Below are 14,160 nucleotides of genomic sequence, written 5' to 3'. Positions count from 1 at the left end.
CTTCACAGCAATAGGACCTAAACTACAACAACATCCTCTTTTCAATCAGAAGGTGACAAAAACGTGATGGTCTGAAGAACCTCTGATAGTGTCATTGTCTCAGATGGGGAAGGGTCAGTGGGCAGTCAGGAAAAGCTTGCCTGGCCTTGAGTTGGCAGCTTGGCAGCTAGCAGAGGGATCTGGAGAAAGGAACAAGGGTGCCCAGATGTCTGGGTGACTGGGAGCAATTGCACTGGACAGAACTGTCGGAATAAGCAAGGCCTGACAGGTAAAGAAAAGGTTTCAGTGCTGATGAGACAGGTTGCCAGTACTGCCGAGCCAGCCTGATTCACCCTGACAAAGGAAGCATTGTAGTAAATAGAGGAGAGATCCCCAAACCATGAAGCTAAGAAACAGTCCTGGCATCAGAAATCCACAAAATTTGAGATTTAAAGTTATTTATCTTTTGTTGAGACATATCTGCTCCTAACAGTTCCCCTCTGGCGGATTTAATGAAGAATCTGAACATCTCTACCTCCAAGTGAGGCAATACTTTGTGGCTAGGCAGCCACTAGACAAAATTGCCTGTTTCATTTGCAGACTAATGCTGTCCAGAAAAAGACACATTATGCAGAATAGTTGACTGATAAACTCTGCCAAGACAGGGTGATCAGCCCTTCAAAATCTGCATTTCAAGAGTCTGTCAGTTGATTTTGGGCCAGAAGGCTGAAGACTTGCGCTCACATGTTGCTAACAGGGGGCTGTGCTAGTGGAGATTTGTCTGTACAACCTCTCAGTTCTAGAAGCCATGTTAGGCTTCCTATGTGTATAGATATTTGGTCATTTTCAGATTTCTGATGGGGTTGAAGACTGATTATAGTCTCATAGCCTATCAGCCTGTATAACTCTGAAAATACATATTTTATTAGATAGTTATCAGATAGTATACAAGCTAGCCAAGATACAGATTTTAAGCCTTTCTTAAGCTGGAATGGATAACTAAATGTTCTGTTTAACTGATATAGTGATGGATGGGGTGTTGAGAATATCATATGCTTTATAAATTGTAGAATGGTAATAATTGTACTCAATTTATATATAAGTGAAAAGGCTTTTTAACTGGACAAAAAGGGGAAATGTGGTTTGCCCTGAAGTTATCTGTATTTTGATGCTAATTCCACTGCCCCAAGGACAGCTGCCTAGTCACATACTCAGGAATCAGGTGACTTCACCAGAACCTCATACAGGTGAAGGGCAGGAACAGGATAGAAGGAGGCCTGTCATTGGAGGAGAAGGCAGGATGGGCAGGAGAGAAATTCAAAGAAGAGGAGGGGACTAGAAGAGAAAGGAAGAGACAGGACGGAGGAGAGGGTGAGAAGCCATGGCAGGTGACATTAAGATTTCTGCTCTGTGAGGAGTTGGGGATTTAGCTCAGTAAGGCCCTGGGTTTGGTCCCCAGCTCTGAAAAAAAAGAAAGGGAAAAAAAAAAGATTCTGCTCTGTGTATTTACAGGTTGTTATTAATGTTCGTAAGGGATGGATGGTACTGGGCTTTGTATGTTTAAGTGGGCAATTATATCTTATCAATTGGATCTAAGATTATTGTGTTGTGTCCTTTTATGTGACGGTTTGAGTGTAGGAAAGTGTGCGGCTGGGATGTGTTTCCGCCACGATATCTAGCAGATATCTTGGGGCACTGCGGTGCAAGACCTAGCGGGGTAAAAGAGAAACTATACCTTTTTTATTTTTATATTATTACAACAACACATTCCCAGCACAGGAAGCTCGAAAAAAAAAATCAATAGGAAAATTTACCTCAGTTAAACATGACTACAGCTTTCAACATGGCCTCAGAAAACACAAGGTAATAATCTGATAACATACCCACAGACAATGAGAGCATCACAGACTGAGCAGTGAAGCAGAACAAACAGTAATCTGGTTTTTTAGGAGTGTATTACCCCATGCTTCCCCGGTTGGTCTCCACCTTGTGCACTCAGTGATCCCTGCAGCCTCCCCAGTAGCTAGGTCCATATTTGTACATGGAACTACATCCAGCTCAGTCTAATGCTTAAAAGCATGACTCAAAAGAGGCAAAGACAGAGCACCATCACATTAAAATCAGATCTTAAGGAAGAGGGTAAGCCACAGGCAAGCTTTCAATACATGAGAGCTGACAGAGCTCAAAGGAAATGCTAGAGATAAAGATCTGTTTCAAAAATAAAATAGAACATGAACAAATAGATTACACAAAAGACTGGGGCAAAAACATCACAGTGAGTGTTGAAATGTCTAGATTATTAGCTGTACATCTCCAGCTTGCAAGTCTTGTCAGGTTTCAGTGAAATAAGCATCAGGCCCACATGTTCCTTTGTGGAGGCTCAGAATCCATTTCCTTTTAGCTTAGGCCACTCATTCCTTAGCTGTAGTCTGTCACTGTCCTTTACTGTTTTTGTGGCATTCAGACTTGAAGCTACGGCCTTATGCACACTAGGCAAGTTCTTTTCCATGAGCGAAGTCCAGCTCCCATTTTATTTTATTTTATTTTATTTTATTTTATTTTATTTTATTTTATTGACGGGATCTCACTAAGTTATGTTGCAGGATATTTGATCACATTTCCAACCGTGAGATTGTGGTGTTTACTGGAAAAATATGTTTCTCTTTGTGGTGTGCCTCAGTCTTAGCACAGACCTTTAATCCCTCTGGCTGGGATACAGACACACCCTTAGCACACACCCTTAATCCCAAACAATGAAGGTAAAGTTGGTCTGTAGAAGGAAGCACCCATATTTGAAAGTGATGTCTAATTGAGTGGCAGACAAAGTGACAAATCAAAGATTTGACAGGATAGGACATCCCGACTCTCAGGAGAACAGAGAGGAAGGAGAGGCTACTTAAGGGAGAGCAGCCCAGAGAAAAAAAGGAAGGGAGGCAGTAAGTATAGAGACTGAAAACATTCTAGGCCTAGGTAAGGTTGTGCAGAGGCTAGAAGCTTCCAGAACTAGGCCTAGGTTAGCAGAGGGAGGCAGTAAGCCTCTGAGAGGACAATTGATTGAGGTGAGTTAACATTACTTTTAGAAAGTTGCCCATGTTGTCATATCCCAGGCAGACCTTATACTTAGTGTCCTTTTAGTTTCAGTCTCTGAGTAGCTGGGAGTGCAAGAGTGTAGCAGGCACAATCTACATAGGGCCCATCCAGGTAGAATAGTGTCTTGTGTGTGTTCATGGGTGTGTGCGGGTACATGTGCACAGATACATACATGGAGGCCAGAGTTTGACACCAAATGTCTACTCAGTTGCTCTCTGCCTTTGATTTTGAGACAGAACCTCTCACTGAAACTGAAGCTCACCAATTGGTCAAAGCTAGTCGGCTGGCTAATTCCAGGTATTCTCCTGTGTTTGCCTTTGTGTGTTAAGATTATAAGCATAATCCCCCGTGTCCAGCTTTTTACATGCAGGCGAGCTACCTACTGGAGCCACTGTCTCACCATCACTTGTAGTGCAGACTGAACCTAGGTCCTCATACATGCTTATGCACTCTACCACTGAGCTATACACCCTTATGCCCTCTCCTATTTAAATTTTTTATCTTATATGTGTGTGTGTGTGTGTGTGTGTGTGTGTGTGTGTGTGTGTGTGTGTGTGTGTGTGTGCTGTGTGAGTTTATGTGCCCCACTTGTGCGCAGCATCCTGTGGAACAGAGGATGCCATTGGATCCCTTGGAACTGGAGTGACAGACAGTTACGAACCACCGTGTTGGTACTGGCTATCAGACTCAGGTCCTTTGGAAGAGCCAGTGCTCTTAATCACTGCCGAGCCTGCTCTCCTAATTTTAAAATCGGATGTTATACAACTCCCATTCCATCTGTATCTTTAATCCCTAGACATAGGGCACCACTATCTCTCTACACTTTCTTCATGGGAGCCATGTGGACTCGATGGTTTTGTTTGTTTTGGCTTTTTGGTTTTTTTTTTCTCTGTGTTCTGGAGAGCTGGACAAGCAGAGACAAGTGTCAGGTACCAAGATAAAGACATGAAGATCAGAGAAAAAATACAATGATTTGAAGATGATTTTTTTTGTTTTTTTTTCGGAGCTGGGAACCGAACCCAGGGCCTCGCGCTTGCTAGGCAAGCGCTCTACCGCTGAGCTAAATCCCCAATCCCCTGAAGATGATTTAAATTAAACATTTAGAAAATTCAAGAATCTATATAAATGACTATTAGGATTAAAAACTAATTTTTAAATTAAGTAAGTTTAAAAGATTATATACATTATATATATATGCAGGATTAGAAAAATAATTAAAAAACACTATTTGTCAATAGTATCAAAATACATTAGATATTAGTACTAAGTCCAACTGAAGATACACTGGATTTCCACACCAGACTATGAAAGAGCACTGAAAATAAGGATTTAGGAGTTGGTTATAGCTCAGTGCTAGAGCGATACTTTGCATACTCAAGTCTCTACATTTCAGTTCTCAGTCTCACACAAAGTAAGATACATTCACATGAACAGAGGGCTTAAAAGCCACATCTCAAGTTCATCAGTTGAACACAAACTACTGTGACTTTTTGGCTAACACTGATACAGGTAGTTTTGAAGGGCATATGAAAATGTTTTGGCCAAAATAACTGGAAAAGAATAGTTGTTAGAAGTATTTTACTGGGTCTCAAACTTTGAAAGCTGTTGCTAGGCAGTGAGGTAAGATAGAACTGTAATCTCAGTAGAGAATTCAGAAGGAAGGCCTAGCCATCTGGTAAACTGATTTTTAATAAAGATACCAAGGTAATTCAGCAGGGAACAAGCCTTTTCGACAAAGGATACACACAGTAGTAACCAGGTAACAGACAGGATACAGCATCACTCAGGTGCCCTTCACCTCATGTACAGACTTACAAGAGTTTGTAAATGCCAGGCACAACAGAACAATCCTGTAAACCCCGACAGGGTTACTCTTGTGAGCTAGAGGCAAGGGGATCACAAGTTCAGTAGCTTGCCAGCACTGTGTACTAGGACTCCCTCGCCACCAATAAAAGAGAACTGGAAGTTCTAGAAGCAATAGACGATCTTGTCGACCACCTTAGTTAGGATTTCTATTGCAGTGATAAAACGTTACCAAACAGAACTCAGGAAAGAAAGGCCTCATTTCATCCTATACAGCCATATCACAGTCCATCCCTGAAAAATGTCAGGGCAGGAAGGCATCTGTGTTTAAAATTGGAGTTATTGCATAAAAGGAATGTGTACAGAAATAGATTCTTTGGAGTAAGTAGATTTCTTGGTGTATGGTGACAAAAAATAACAAAGCTGTTGTAAACTTATTGTCTTACCTGACAACAAAGAGTTAATGTAGAATCCTGTCAGGAAAGATGTGACATTTCAACAGGTGTTGGTACAGGTTCCTCCTGCCTTGGTCTGGTCTTTGAAAAACTAGACTAGCAGTTTCGGTGGCTTTGGGTCTTGTGAGTCATCTTGCTGGTCCTTTAGAGCTGAACATTGAGAGCACATCTTTTCAGTGCTCGGCAGCTAATCTCTATAGAGGAAGAGAGAGGCACAAGTCTCGCCTGCAGGCTTTAGAAGCTCCAGCAAAGAGCAGGCAGTTTTCCCAGCCTTGGGGAGTTACATAAACACCCAGGAAAAGGCCTAGGAAACTGGTCTAACAAGGTGTAGGGCCTGATGCCACGAGGGTGAATGACACTGCCTTTTATCTTCTGATGATTTAGGAAACATTTTCTACTCCTTAGAGTAATGGGAGAGTGCATGGAAACCGCATGCCTGGTTCAGGCCAGAGTGGCAACTGCCTAGCTTGTTTACTAAACAGTTTAGCTTGTGGCCACCTTTGCTCTCTGCCTTCGAGGAGATGGGAGTGCATACTGGCCCAGATAGCTAGCTAAAATGCTGTCATCTTCCCGGGACAGTTGCTGCTTCGCTTGTCTGCACAGCAGGTTTGATGACCTCCTTGTCAAATCTCAAAAGCCTACAGGGCAGGCTGAGTTGTCAGCATTGATACAGGAGTTTGGTATACGTCCTGGAGGACTGCCAAGGAGAAAGCCTCTGACTCTGAGCAAAGATGCTAAAGAGACCACAGTGGGGACTATGCACAGTGAAGCCAGGGAGCCTTGGTTTGCTGTGTATGTGTCGGCATGTGGATTGTAAGTATCCACGGATGTGAACAAACTCACTTTCTTATCTATCCCAAGTGTTACCTGGTACGGATTTCTTATTTTACCAGATTCTGTGCTAGAGTTTTCCAGACCTGACAGGACACCATCTGTTCTTGTAGATCCCTTCTCCCTTGCTCTATGCTTGATTGGCTGAACATTGTGGCAGCATTGAAAGCCCTATTACATCTTAGTTTCCATTGCTTTCTGACGACAGCAGACACAGCAGAAGAAAGACATGAGGGCCCCCAGGTTCAGTAAACCACTTTGGAGAGCACACACATTTTAACAATATTCACCCAGGTGCCTGTGTGTCCCCATTTTTAAATTCATGTTTACCCAGAGCTTTTGACCTGAGGGATTGGCATGATTCCATGACCCGCATTGAAGACCTCATGTTTTATAGGATTGTCGTTTTCTCAAATTTTCCCCTTTGGTTTTGTTATAGGGAACCCACCAGAGAAGACCACTCGGACACAATTTTATAGCCAACTGAAAGTCTTTATTCCACCGAGATGGAATTTCACTGATCTTTGGTATCCAAGTATTCAGTGTGTAGATAAGGGACTTTTCAAGGCAACCTCATCCTGTTCTCTCATTTAGGAATTGCAGTGGGAGGTTTTGCGCACACAAGCAATTTAACAGAAGCTAAGATAAATCAGCTGAGGTATCTTGACCTCGGGTTCCTAGCATAGAGCTGGGTAATTTTCCAAGGGGTTTTCCCTCAGGGAGATCAAATGCTAGTAGAGTCTAAAATGGCCTCAGCAAGAAGACAAGATAGAGGAGTTTCTGCACTGTCTTTCCCTGTCACAGTTTCCAGAAACTATTATCTCCCCTTGGGTTCTCTGTGTGACAGCTAATTTGTGTTTTAAGTTTTAAATTACTATGTTTAAAAGATGTGTTAAATGCCTTTAATTTGTAAGCCTCACTTGCCCAAAGACTAATAACTTCCTGGAATGCTGGGGGCTGTTCATCTAAGATACCAAGCCATATGTTTTCACTCCTGTGAACAAATATGGCTGCAATAATTACACAGGATGTGTGATTGATCACACATAGGCAGGAAGTACATCATGCAGTATGCTTGCCCCTGATTGGATGAAGGTAGGAAGTACATAGCCTTGTGGATTTGTCATTATAAGTCCCGGTCTAATGTAATTCAGTGCCATACTCTGGGAATCTTGAGTATGGACCCGGTCAACATTTAATAAAGCTTGCTTCAAATGTGGCTGAAAATTGTGATATGTCTTATTCTTATTGGGCAGGATTAACATCTGTAGAACAGGGAGGAAATAGCAGTCACCAGTCCAAAGGTCAATCAGGCTCCTTGGTGGTTTCGCTTACCACACAAGAGAAAAAAGCCTTTCTATGAAACCTCCCTCAATAACCCACTTGATTGTGTCTTCTGATTCCAGGTTGGACCTTGCTGCCCAAATGGGTGATGTTTGATTCTTTTCTCAGGAGAGCTATGTGTTATCTCGTACACACTCAGAAAAGCTTTATATGTGGGAGAGCAGGGTATAGGTCAAGGTTCCCTCTGACTCAGTCCCCCTGTTTTCTCATGCCTGAATTACACTGAATTGGCTCTGGGGTTCCTATACCTGAGGGTACCCTTTCATAAAACAAAGTTTTGCAAACCTTGACTCCCTTGGTGTGAAATCTATAGTTACTGTGGAACAGTTTCTTTGAAACAATATTTTTTTCTCCTTCCTCTTCTCCTCCTAAGCAAGGAGGTTGCATTGAATTCAATGTGTAGCAGAGGATGACCTTGGACTCTTGATTTTCCTACCTTCCTCCCAAATGCTGGAATCTTAGGCTTGTATTACCATGCCCAGTTTACTGGGGATTGAATTTAGGACTTCCTGCATACTAGGCAAGTGTGCTACCAATGGAGCTGCATTCCTAGCCTCTAAACACATAATTTCAAATAAAATAAATGAATGAAAAGACAACTACTCCTAATATAAGCTCAAGATTCGCTCTCTTCTTCATTCTGGGAGTGTCTGGGCTCAGACACTTTGAAACACTGAGTCTAGTTCCTTTCTGTTAATATCAACCATTGTATTCCTCAAAGACCATCTGGGCTGGGAGGGGGTTAACTCAGAACAAACAAAACATTAACTGTGTGCATGTTATGCTAGTAATAAATGATATGTGTTACTGTTTCCATTTTATAATACAAAATACAAGGGTATCTCTACAATATACCACTCAAAAGTATTCTTATCTGTCCCTCCTGTGCCCTATCCGTTCCCTGACTCAAGACAGAGGACTTCCGAGCTTGGTCTACCTCTCCCTCTACATGACCTTTGTCACTAATCTCTATGTTGCCCTCCAATGTCCTCTTCTAAGGGTGCTGTTTTAGGGACTTTTCTGTTGCTGTAACAAAGCACAGTGACCAAGACAACTTATAAAAGCACTCGATGTTGATGACTCCGGAGGGTTGGAGTCCATGACTGTGATGGCAGGGAGCATGGCAGCAGGCACTGTGTGGAGCAGTCACACAGAGATTATATCTGCTCTCCAAGCACAAAGCAGGCACTGGGAATGGTGTGGTGGTTTCCTTTTTCTGTGTTCTTGTTCTTCTTAGTTTGTTTTTGAGACAGGGTACTTCTACCTGGAACTCACTGTCCCTTGAACTCACCAAAAAGACCAGGCTGGCCTCAAACTGCCAGCGATCCACTTGCCTCTGCCTCTCAAGTGCTGGATAGTGCACCACTATGTCCAGCTTTGTCGTGGGAGTTTCAAACCACAAAGCCCATCCCCAGTAATACATGGCTACGCCTACCAATCCTTCCTAACAGTCACACCAACTGAGGACCAAGTGTTCAAATACATGGACATAGGAGAGCCATAAATACCACCACAAATACCTTAGAATCATTGGCTATCTACCTACCTCTAACCTATCACCATATTCTCAGCTTGATGAACAACCTGGTATTTCTGAAAAGACCAACACAAAGGAAGCTGATATGAGTTGCGGATGGATGGGAGTCTTGGAGAACACCTTCAGCCCACCATTTGTACAGCTCTATTCTGTAGCAGATTTCTTTATCTTGAGGGTTCCATTTTTCCATGTCTAGAGGGGACACTCACTTTAATAAATGAGTCCTATTTCCTCTCACCCTTCTGCCTAGCTCTCTTGCCAGAAAGGATTGGCAGGCCAGAAGAAGGGACTGAGCTGCTCTTCCAGATTTGATGAAGGGACTCTTGGAAACTTCTGTACCTGCGGGGCTGTCTTTTGTTGTCTTTGGGAGCCAGGGTCTCCTGCACACCAGGCAATCACTCTGCCATGGAACTGTACCCTCCCATTGAGGGCTGTCCTGGCTTCTACAGACCCACTCCAAGGGACTTGTGCCCAGCACATCAGATAAGCTAAGGTGAGGCCAGATGTGACAGCATCTGCCTGTAATCCCAGGACTTTAGATGCTGAAGCAAGAAGATGGCCACAAGTCTCAGGCCAGGCTGGGTTATGTAGTGAATCTTGGGCCAGCCAGTGATAGTGAAATGTTGTCTCTAAAAACAAAACAAGAGCTCAGTGAGTCTCAAGGGCTCAGAAATGGCAGTTCTGGGATGTGTAGCTCTGCAGTGTTCTCACGGTTTTTCAAAGATTCCAGAAATCTCCCACGGTTCCTTTCTGTCCCATGCCTTTCCAGCCAAGCTTTACAGTCGGGGCTTTTTAGGCTGGAGAAGGAAAGCAGAGAGAGGACATCTAGGGGGCTTCCTGACCAGCTCAGCAGGGCATCACGGTCCAGATGTGAGTGCTACAGGGTATTTGAAAGGGAGAGTAGGAGAACACAAAAGGGGAGGAAGGAGGCAGTCTCACTGGGACAGCTGTATAGAGACAGGTTGCAGAGAGAACAAACTAGACATAGGTGAAGACAGAATGAGGCAGAGAACAAGAAGAAGCCAGAAGATTAGAACAGATTGTCAAAGTTAGTATGAGATCAAGCAGAGCCAAGAGAGAGAAGCCAGATTGAATCAGTCAGCTTGGAAAGGAGTTTGTGAGCCAGAACTACTGAGTTGAACCAGCCAGCTAGAGCTCAGAAAGAACTAGAAAGGACGAGCTTATTCACAAGAGATCTCAGAGGCTGAAAACATTCTAAGCTCAGCTAAGATTCTACGGAGGCTAGAAGCTTTCAGGACCAGGCCTAGGTTAGCAGATTGAGACCATAATCCTCCCAGACAACAATTGGACAGGCAAATAAAAAAAAGTTCTTTTACATCTGTGACTGAAGTAGTAAAGCAAAAGTCTGCAGAGACCATATTCTACCAAGAATCTGGAAGATTTGGGGGAGGCCGACAGGCAGAGCTACCTGTGGTAGAGAACGCAGGGCCAGGTTTGAGTCTCAACTGGAAAAGGGTATCACAGTAGTGACTACACGCCTCCATCATGATGGCTGTGGTGTCAGTTGTCGCTGTTGCTTGTGATTGATCAAAGTTTTTCAAGCAGAAGATAGAGACAGTGCTAAGACATCTTCTCCAAAAGATCTGGCTTCATGCATAGTGTTTGAAGGAGATTTGGGGATTCAAGGTCCCTGAAGACAATGGGACAGACTTCCTGGTACTTGTGGGAGTTCGCCATTTTGTCTAGAGACTCTGTGGGAGGAGTTTCCAAATTACTTGGGCCTCAGTCTTAGGACCCAGCTCCGAGTAACAGGACAGGCAGCCAGAGTCCACCCCTGTTCTCAGGTCTAGTTTCAGTTTCCATCAGAAACACCCCCCCCCCCCCAAAGGATTTCAGAGTATCTCCGCATCCAGGAGTTCCCAGGATGAAATGAAGACACTGTTAGGCAATAAAAACACTCATAACTTACTGTCTATGTTATGACTATCATAACCCTGCTAGCAAATAAATACAGATGTCTGCTAGCCATAGTTCACACCTTAGAACATTCCAGTTGCTGATGGGATATGCACATAAGTGTTCAAAGCAAACCCAGAGGACCTTGGTGGTGTTGTGGCCTTCCCAGTTATTTGGATGTTTATGCAACAAAATCCCCTCGGGGGCAGAGTTTCTAGAATCCGAGCCTGTTGTGAACTGGGGAATAACTGTGTGCCTAAATATAGGTGTGGGGTTTTCTCACCAAAGTTTTTCCTCAGGGAAGAGAAGACTGCATCATTTTTGAGCCCTGTTTTATTATCATAATTATGCAGTGCCTCCTCACGTACTCATGTAGCTTATTCCAATCAGTGTGCGTACCTGTGCGTGTGCATGTGTATTAGGGATGTTACAATGACATGTTTTGCAATTCCATTGACAATGCGATGTGTGTACACATGAGCCTTGACTACTAACTACTACCACCATTTGGAATTAGATAGACTGATCTCTCCCACTCTGTTACTTTCTTTTAAAGTTATTTTAGCCATTTCTTTGCCTTTTCCTATACAATTCAGAATAATGCTTTGTATATCTGGATGATGTTTTGCTAGAAATTGTACTAAATCTGTCTGCACCGAACCTGGGAGGAGCTGGCATCTTTACTGTGTTCCGTTCTATGTAATGAACAGACTATGCTTCCACATTTATTTAGATCTCTCTTGATTTTTTTTTCGGCAACATTTTCTAGTTTTCTGCTCATGAGACCTGTGCACGTTAAACAAATACATGCTTCTTTTATTTGTAAAGTCTAAGTACGATATTCTAAATTTTATGTTTAGACGATCACTGCTAGTGTACAGAAATATGACTAATTATGTATGCTAGTCTCACCTCCTGAAACTTACCATCAAGTTAATCTAGAAGTTATAAAAATTGTCTCTTCTTTGATATTTTTTATGTAGACAAGTGCCACTGGCAAATGGGGACATTCTTTTACTGATGTACAAATGATAACAGGAATTCAATAATCACGTGCAAGAGTAAATGTTAGGAGCTCCAGGCATGGTGATGCATGTTTGTAATCCCAGCATTTGGGAGGTAGAGGTGAAAAATCAGGAGTTCAAGGTCATACTCTGCTACTGGGAGGCCAGGTTGGATTATACGAAACCCTGTCATAGATCAGAACAACAGAACAGAACAGAACAGAACAGAACAGAACAGAACAGAACAGAACAGAACAGAACAGAACAGAACAGAACAGAACAGAACAGAACAGAACAGAACAGAACCAAACTAAACCAAACCAAAAATCTAGACAGTTTTATGGCTTTGTAAAAACTCAATACAGCTGCTGAGCTGATAGTTCGGCTATTGTTTCAGCTCTTTGTTGCTCTTTTGGATCTATAATCTAATCAGATCTTTGTTCGAAAAATTCATCTCTTCTCCTGGTTATAGGTGTGCTCTTGGCATAGGTCTACCAGCTTCACCCAAGAACAGCCACGGGGTTGGAGGTGTGTCCTGCTCAGTCTCCCCGGCTCTGTGTCTGGCGGCGGCGTGATTCCTCCAGGACCCGTGGGGCGCTGTGGGTCCGGTGTGCCGCGGAGGCGCTCTTTCTTTGCCTCCTTGGTTGAGACAGAGGCTTTCGGGACCTCGGCGGAAAGATGGCGGCGCCCATGGACTGTCTTGAGTCCCTGGAGGGTGAAGGCAGCGTGGGGCGTAGGGCGTCCGGGGTGGAGGTGGCGCTTCCCTCGAACCCCGGGGCTCCCGCCCCGCAGTGCCCACACGGTGGGTCGGCGTGTGCGCCCAGCTTTGTCGGCTCTCGCCAATGGCGAGGCTTGGGCTGGATGCTCTGCGGGCTTTCCGGATTTGTCTCTGGAAGAGAAGGCTTTCCCCCCACCCCTGTCCCTCTTCCTTGCCTTGTGTGATGCTTGAATAACACCCGTTTTCAGAAAGAGTTTTTTTTATTATATTTAATAAACCCCTAGAGAGATCCTGGCTGTTGGAGCTTTGTCTCCAGAGCTGTTAACATCTCTACTTTGGGAGACGGGTTAGGGAGGTAAGCAGAATGTAGAATGCACGGAACTGAAGGATTCCTGTTGCCAAGTTCTTAGCAGAATTTAATCTGTTGATTTGATTGGTTTTTATTGTTTTGAAGTTAAAATGAACAACATCATCCTGGAAGCCAAATTAAATTTACCTCTCCGAGCTTTCCAACTGTAAAGCTCAGGGTTTCATTGGAAATGGTAATAGTAAACCTTGCCGTTCTCTGGGCTTTCTCTTTTGTTTTATTCAAGTCTGTTCCTTTAAGCTTACTTTTTTTTTTTTCTTCCGGATCTGGGGACCGAACCCAGGGCCTTGTGCTTGCTAAGCAAGCGCTCTACCGCCGAGCTAAATCCCCAACCCCTTAAGCTTACTTTCATTATGGACCCAAGCTGTTGACTTTTGTAACAGAGACAAAAAGCATTTTCTTCCTGAAGAGAGCAGTTTTTAAAATTATTTCTAATATTCAAATGCATCAATGTTGCAACTGAAGAAAATAAAGTTTATCAAAGAGGATAGTACATTGAATTATAAATTATACATAATGTCTAAATTTTATTTAAGGCAGAGAAAGCAAATAACTTGACACTTTTCTTCCTATTCTGGAACCAGGGCCCACTCTTCTCTTTGTAAAAGTGAGCCAAGGGAAGGAAGAACCACGCAAATTTTATGCCTGCTCAGCCTGTAGAGATAGAAAAGACTGTAATTTTTTTCAATGGGAAGATGAAAAGGTACGGTAACATTTTGACCAGTTTTACTGAGAATGATCCAGTAAACATGTAGTTTAAGCATTATATAAAATGATTTCTTTATTTTAATGCATTGGTATTTTTAAAGATTTTTTTCTTTCTTTTTCTTTTTCTTTGTTTTTTCAAGACATGGTTTCTCTGTGTAGCCCTGGCTTTCCTGGAACTGACTCTGTAGATCAGGCAGGCCTAAAACAGCGTCAGATCTGCCTGCCTTTGCCCCTAGTGCTGGGATTATAAGTGAGCGTCACCACTGCCCAGCTTAATTTTTAATTATGTGCATATGTGTGTCCGTGTATTTATGGGTATGTACACATGAGTGCAAGGACCTGTGGATGTCAGAAGAGGTCTTCGGATCCCCTGAGACTGGAGTATAGTCAGTTGTGAGCCTCCTGAT

The 14,160-nt window shown here is 43.2% G+C and overlaps 1 protein-coding gene across 8 annotated transcripts in view; it reads left to right on the top strand.

The window, feature by feature from the left end:
• The first annotated feature begins 12,256 nt into the window (after positions 1-12,256).
• The window catches only part of Zcchc4 (zinc finger CCHC-type containing 4), a 41,639-nt gene continuing 39,735 nt past the window's right edge, over positions 12,257-14,160 (top strand). The window contains exons 1-2 of one of the 8 annotated variants that reach the window (XM_039092190.2): positions 12,257-12,488; positions 13,630-13,748. Coding sequence is in view for 2 of the 8 variants with exons in the window: in XM_039092188.2 (XP_038948116.1) it covers positions 12,639-12,762; positions 13,630-13,748 (243 nt within the window). In the remaining 6 variants the exon portion in view is untranslated. Of the gene's footprint in view, positions 12,489-12,551; positions 13,034-13,629; positions 13,749-14,160 lie in introns of those variants that run through there. The other 7 variants (XM_039092188.2, XR_010057386.1, NM_001401428.1 and 4 more) reach the window with 7 other exon arrangements.

This window comes from Rattus norvegicus, chromosome 14, assembly GCF_036323735.1.
Source record: "Rattus norvegicus strain BN/NHsdMcwi chromosome 14, GRCr8, whole genome shotgun sequence".
Classification (NCBI taxonomy): Eukaryota; Metazoa; Chordata; class Mammalia; order Rodentia; family Muridae; genus Rattus; species Rattus norvegicus.
The sequence above is the reverse complement of the archived record's forward strand: the minus strand, read 5'-3'. Positions and strand labels throughout refer to the sequence as shown.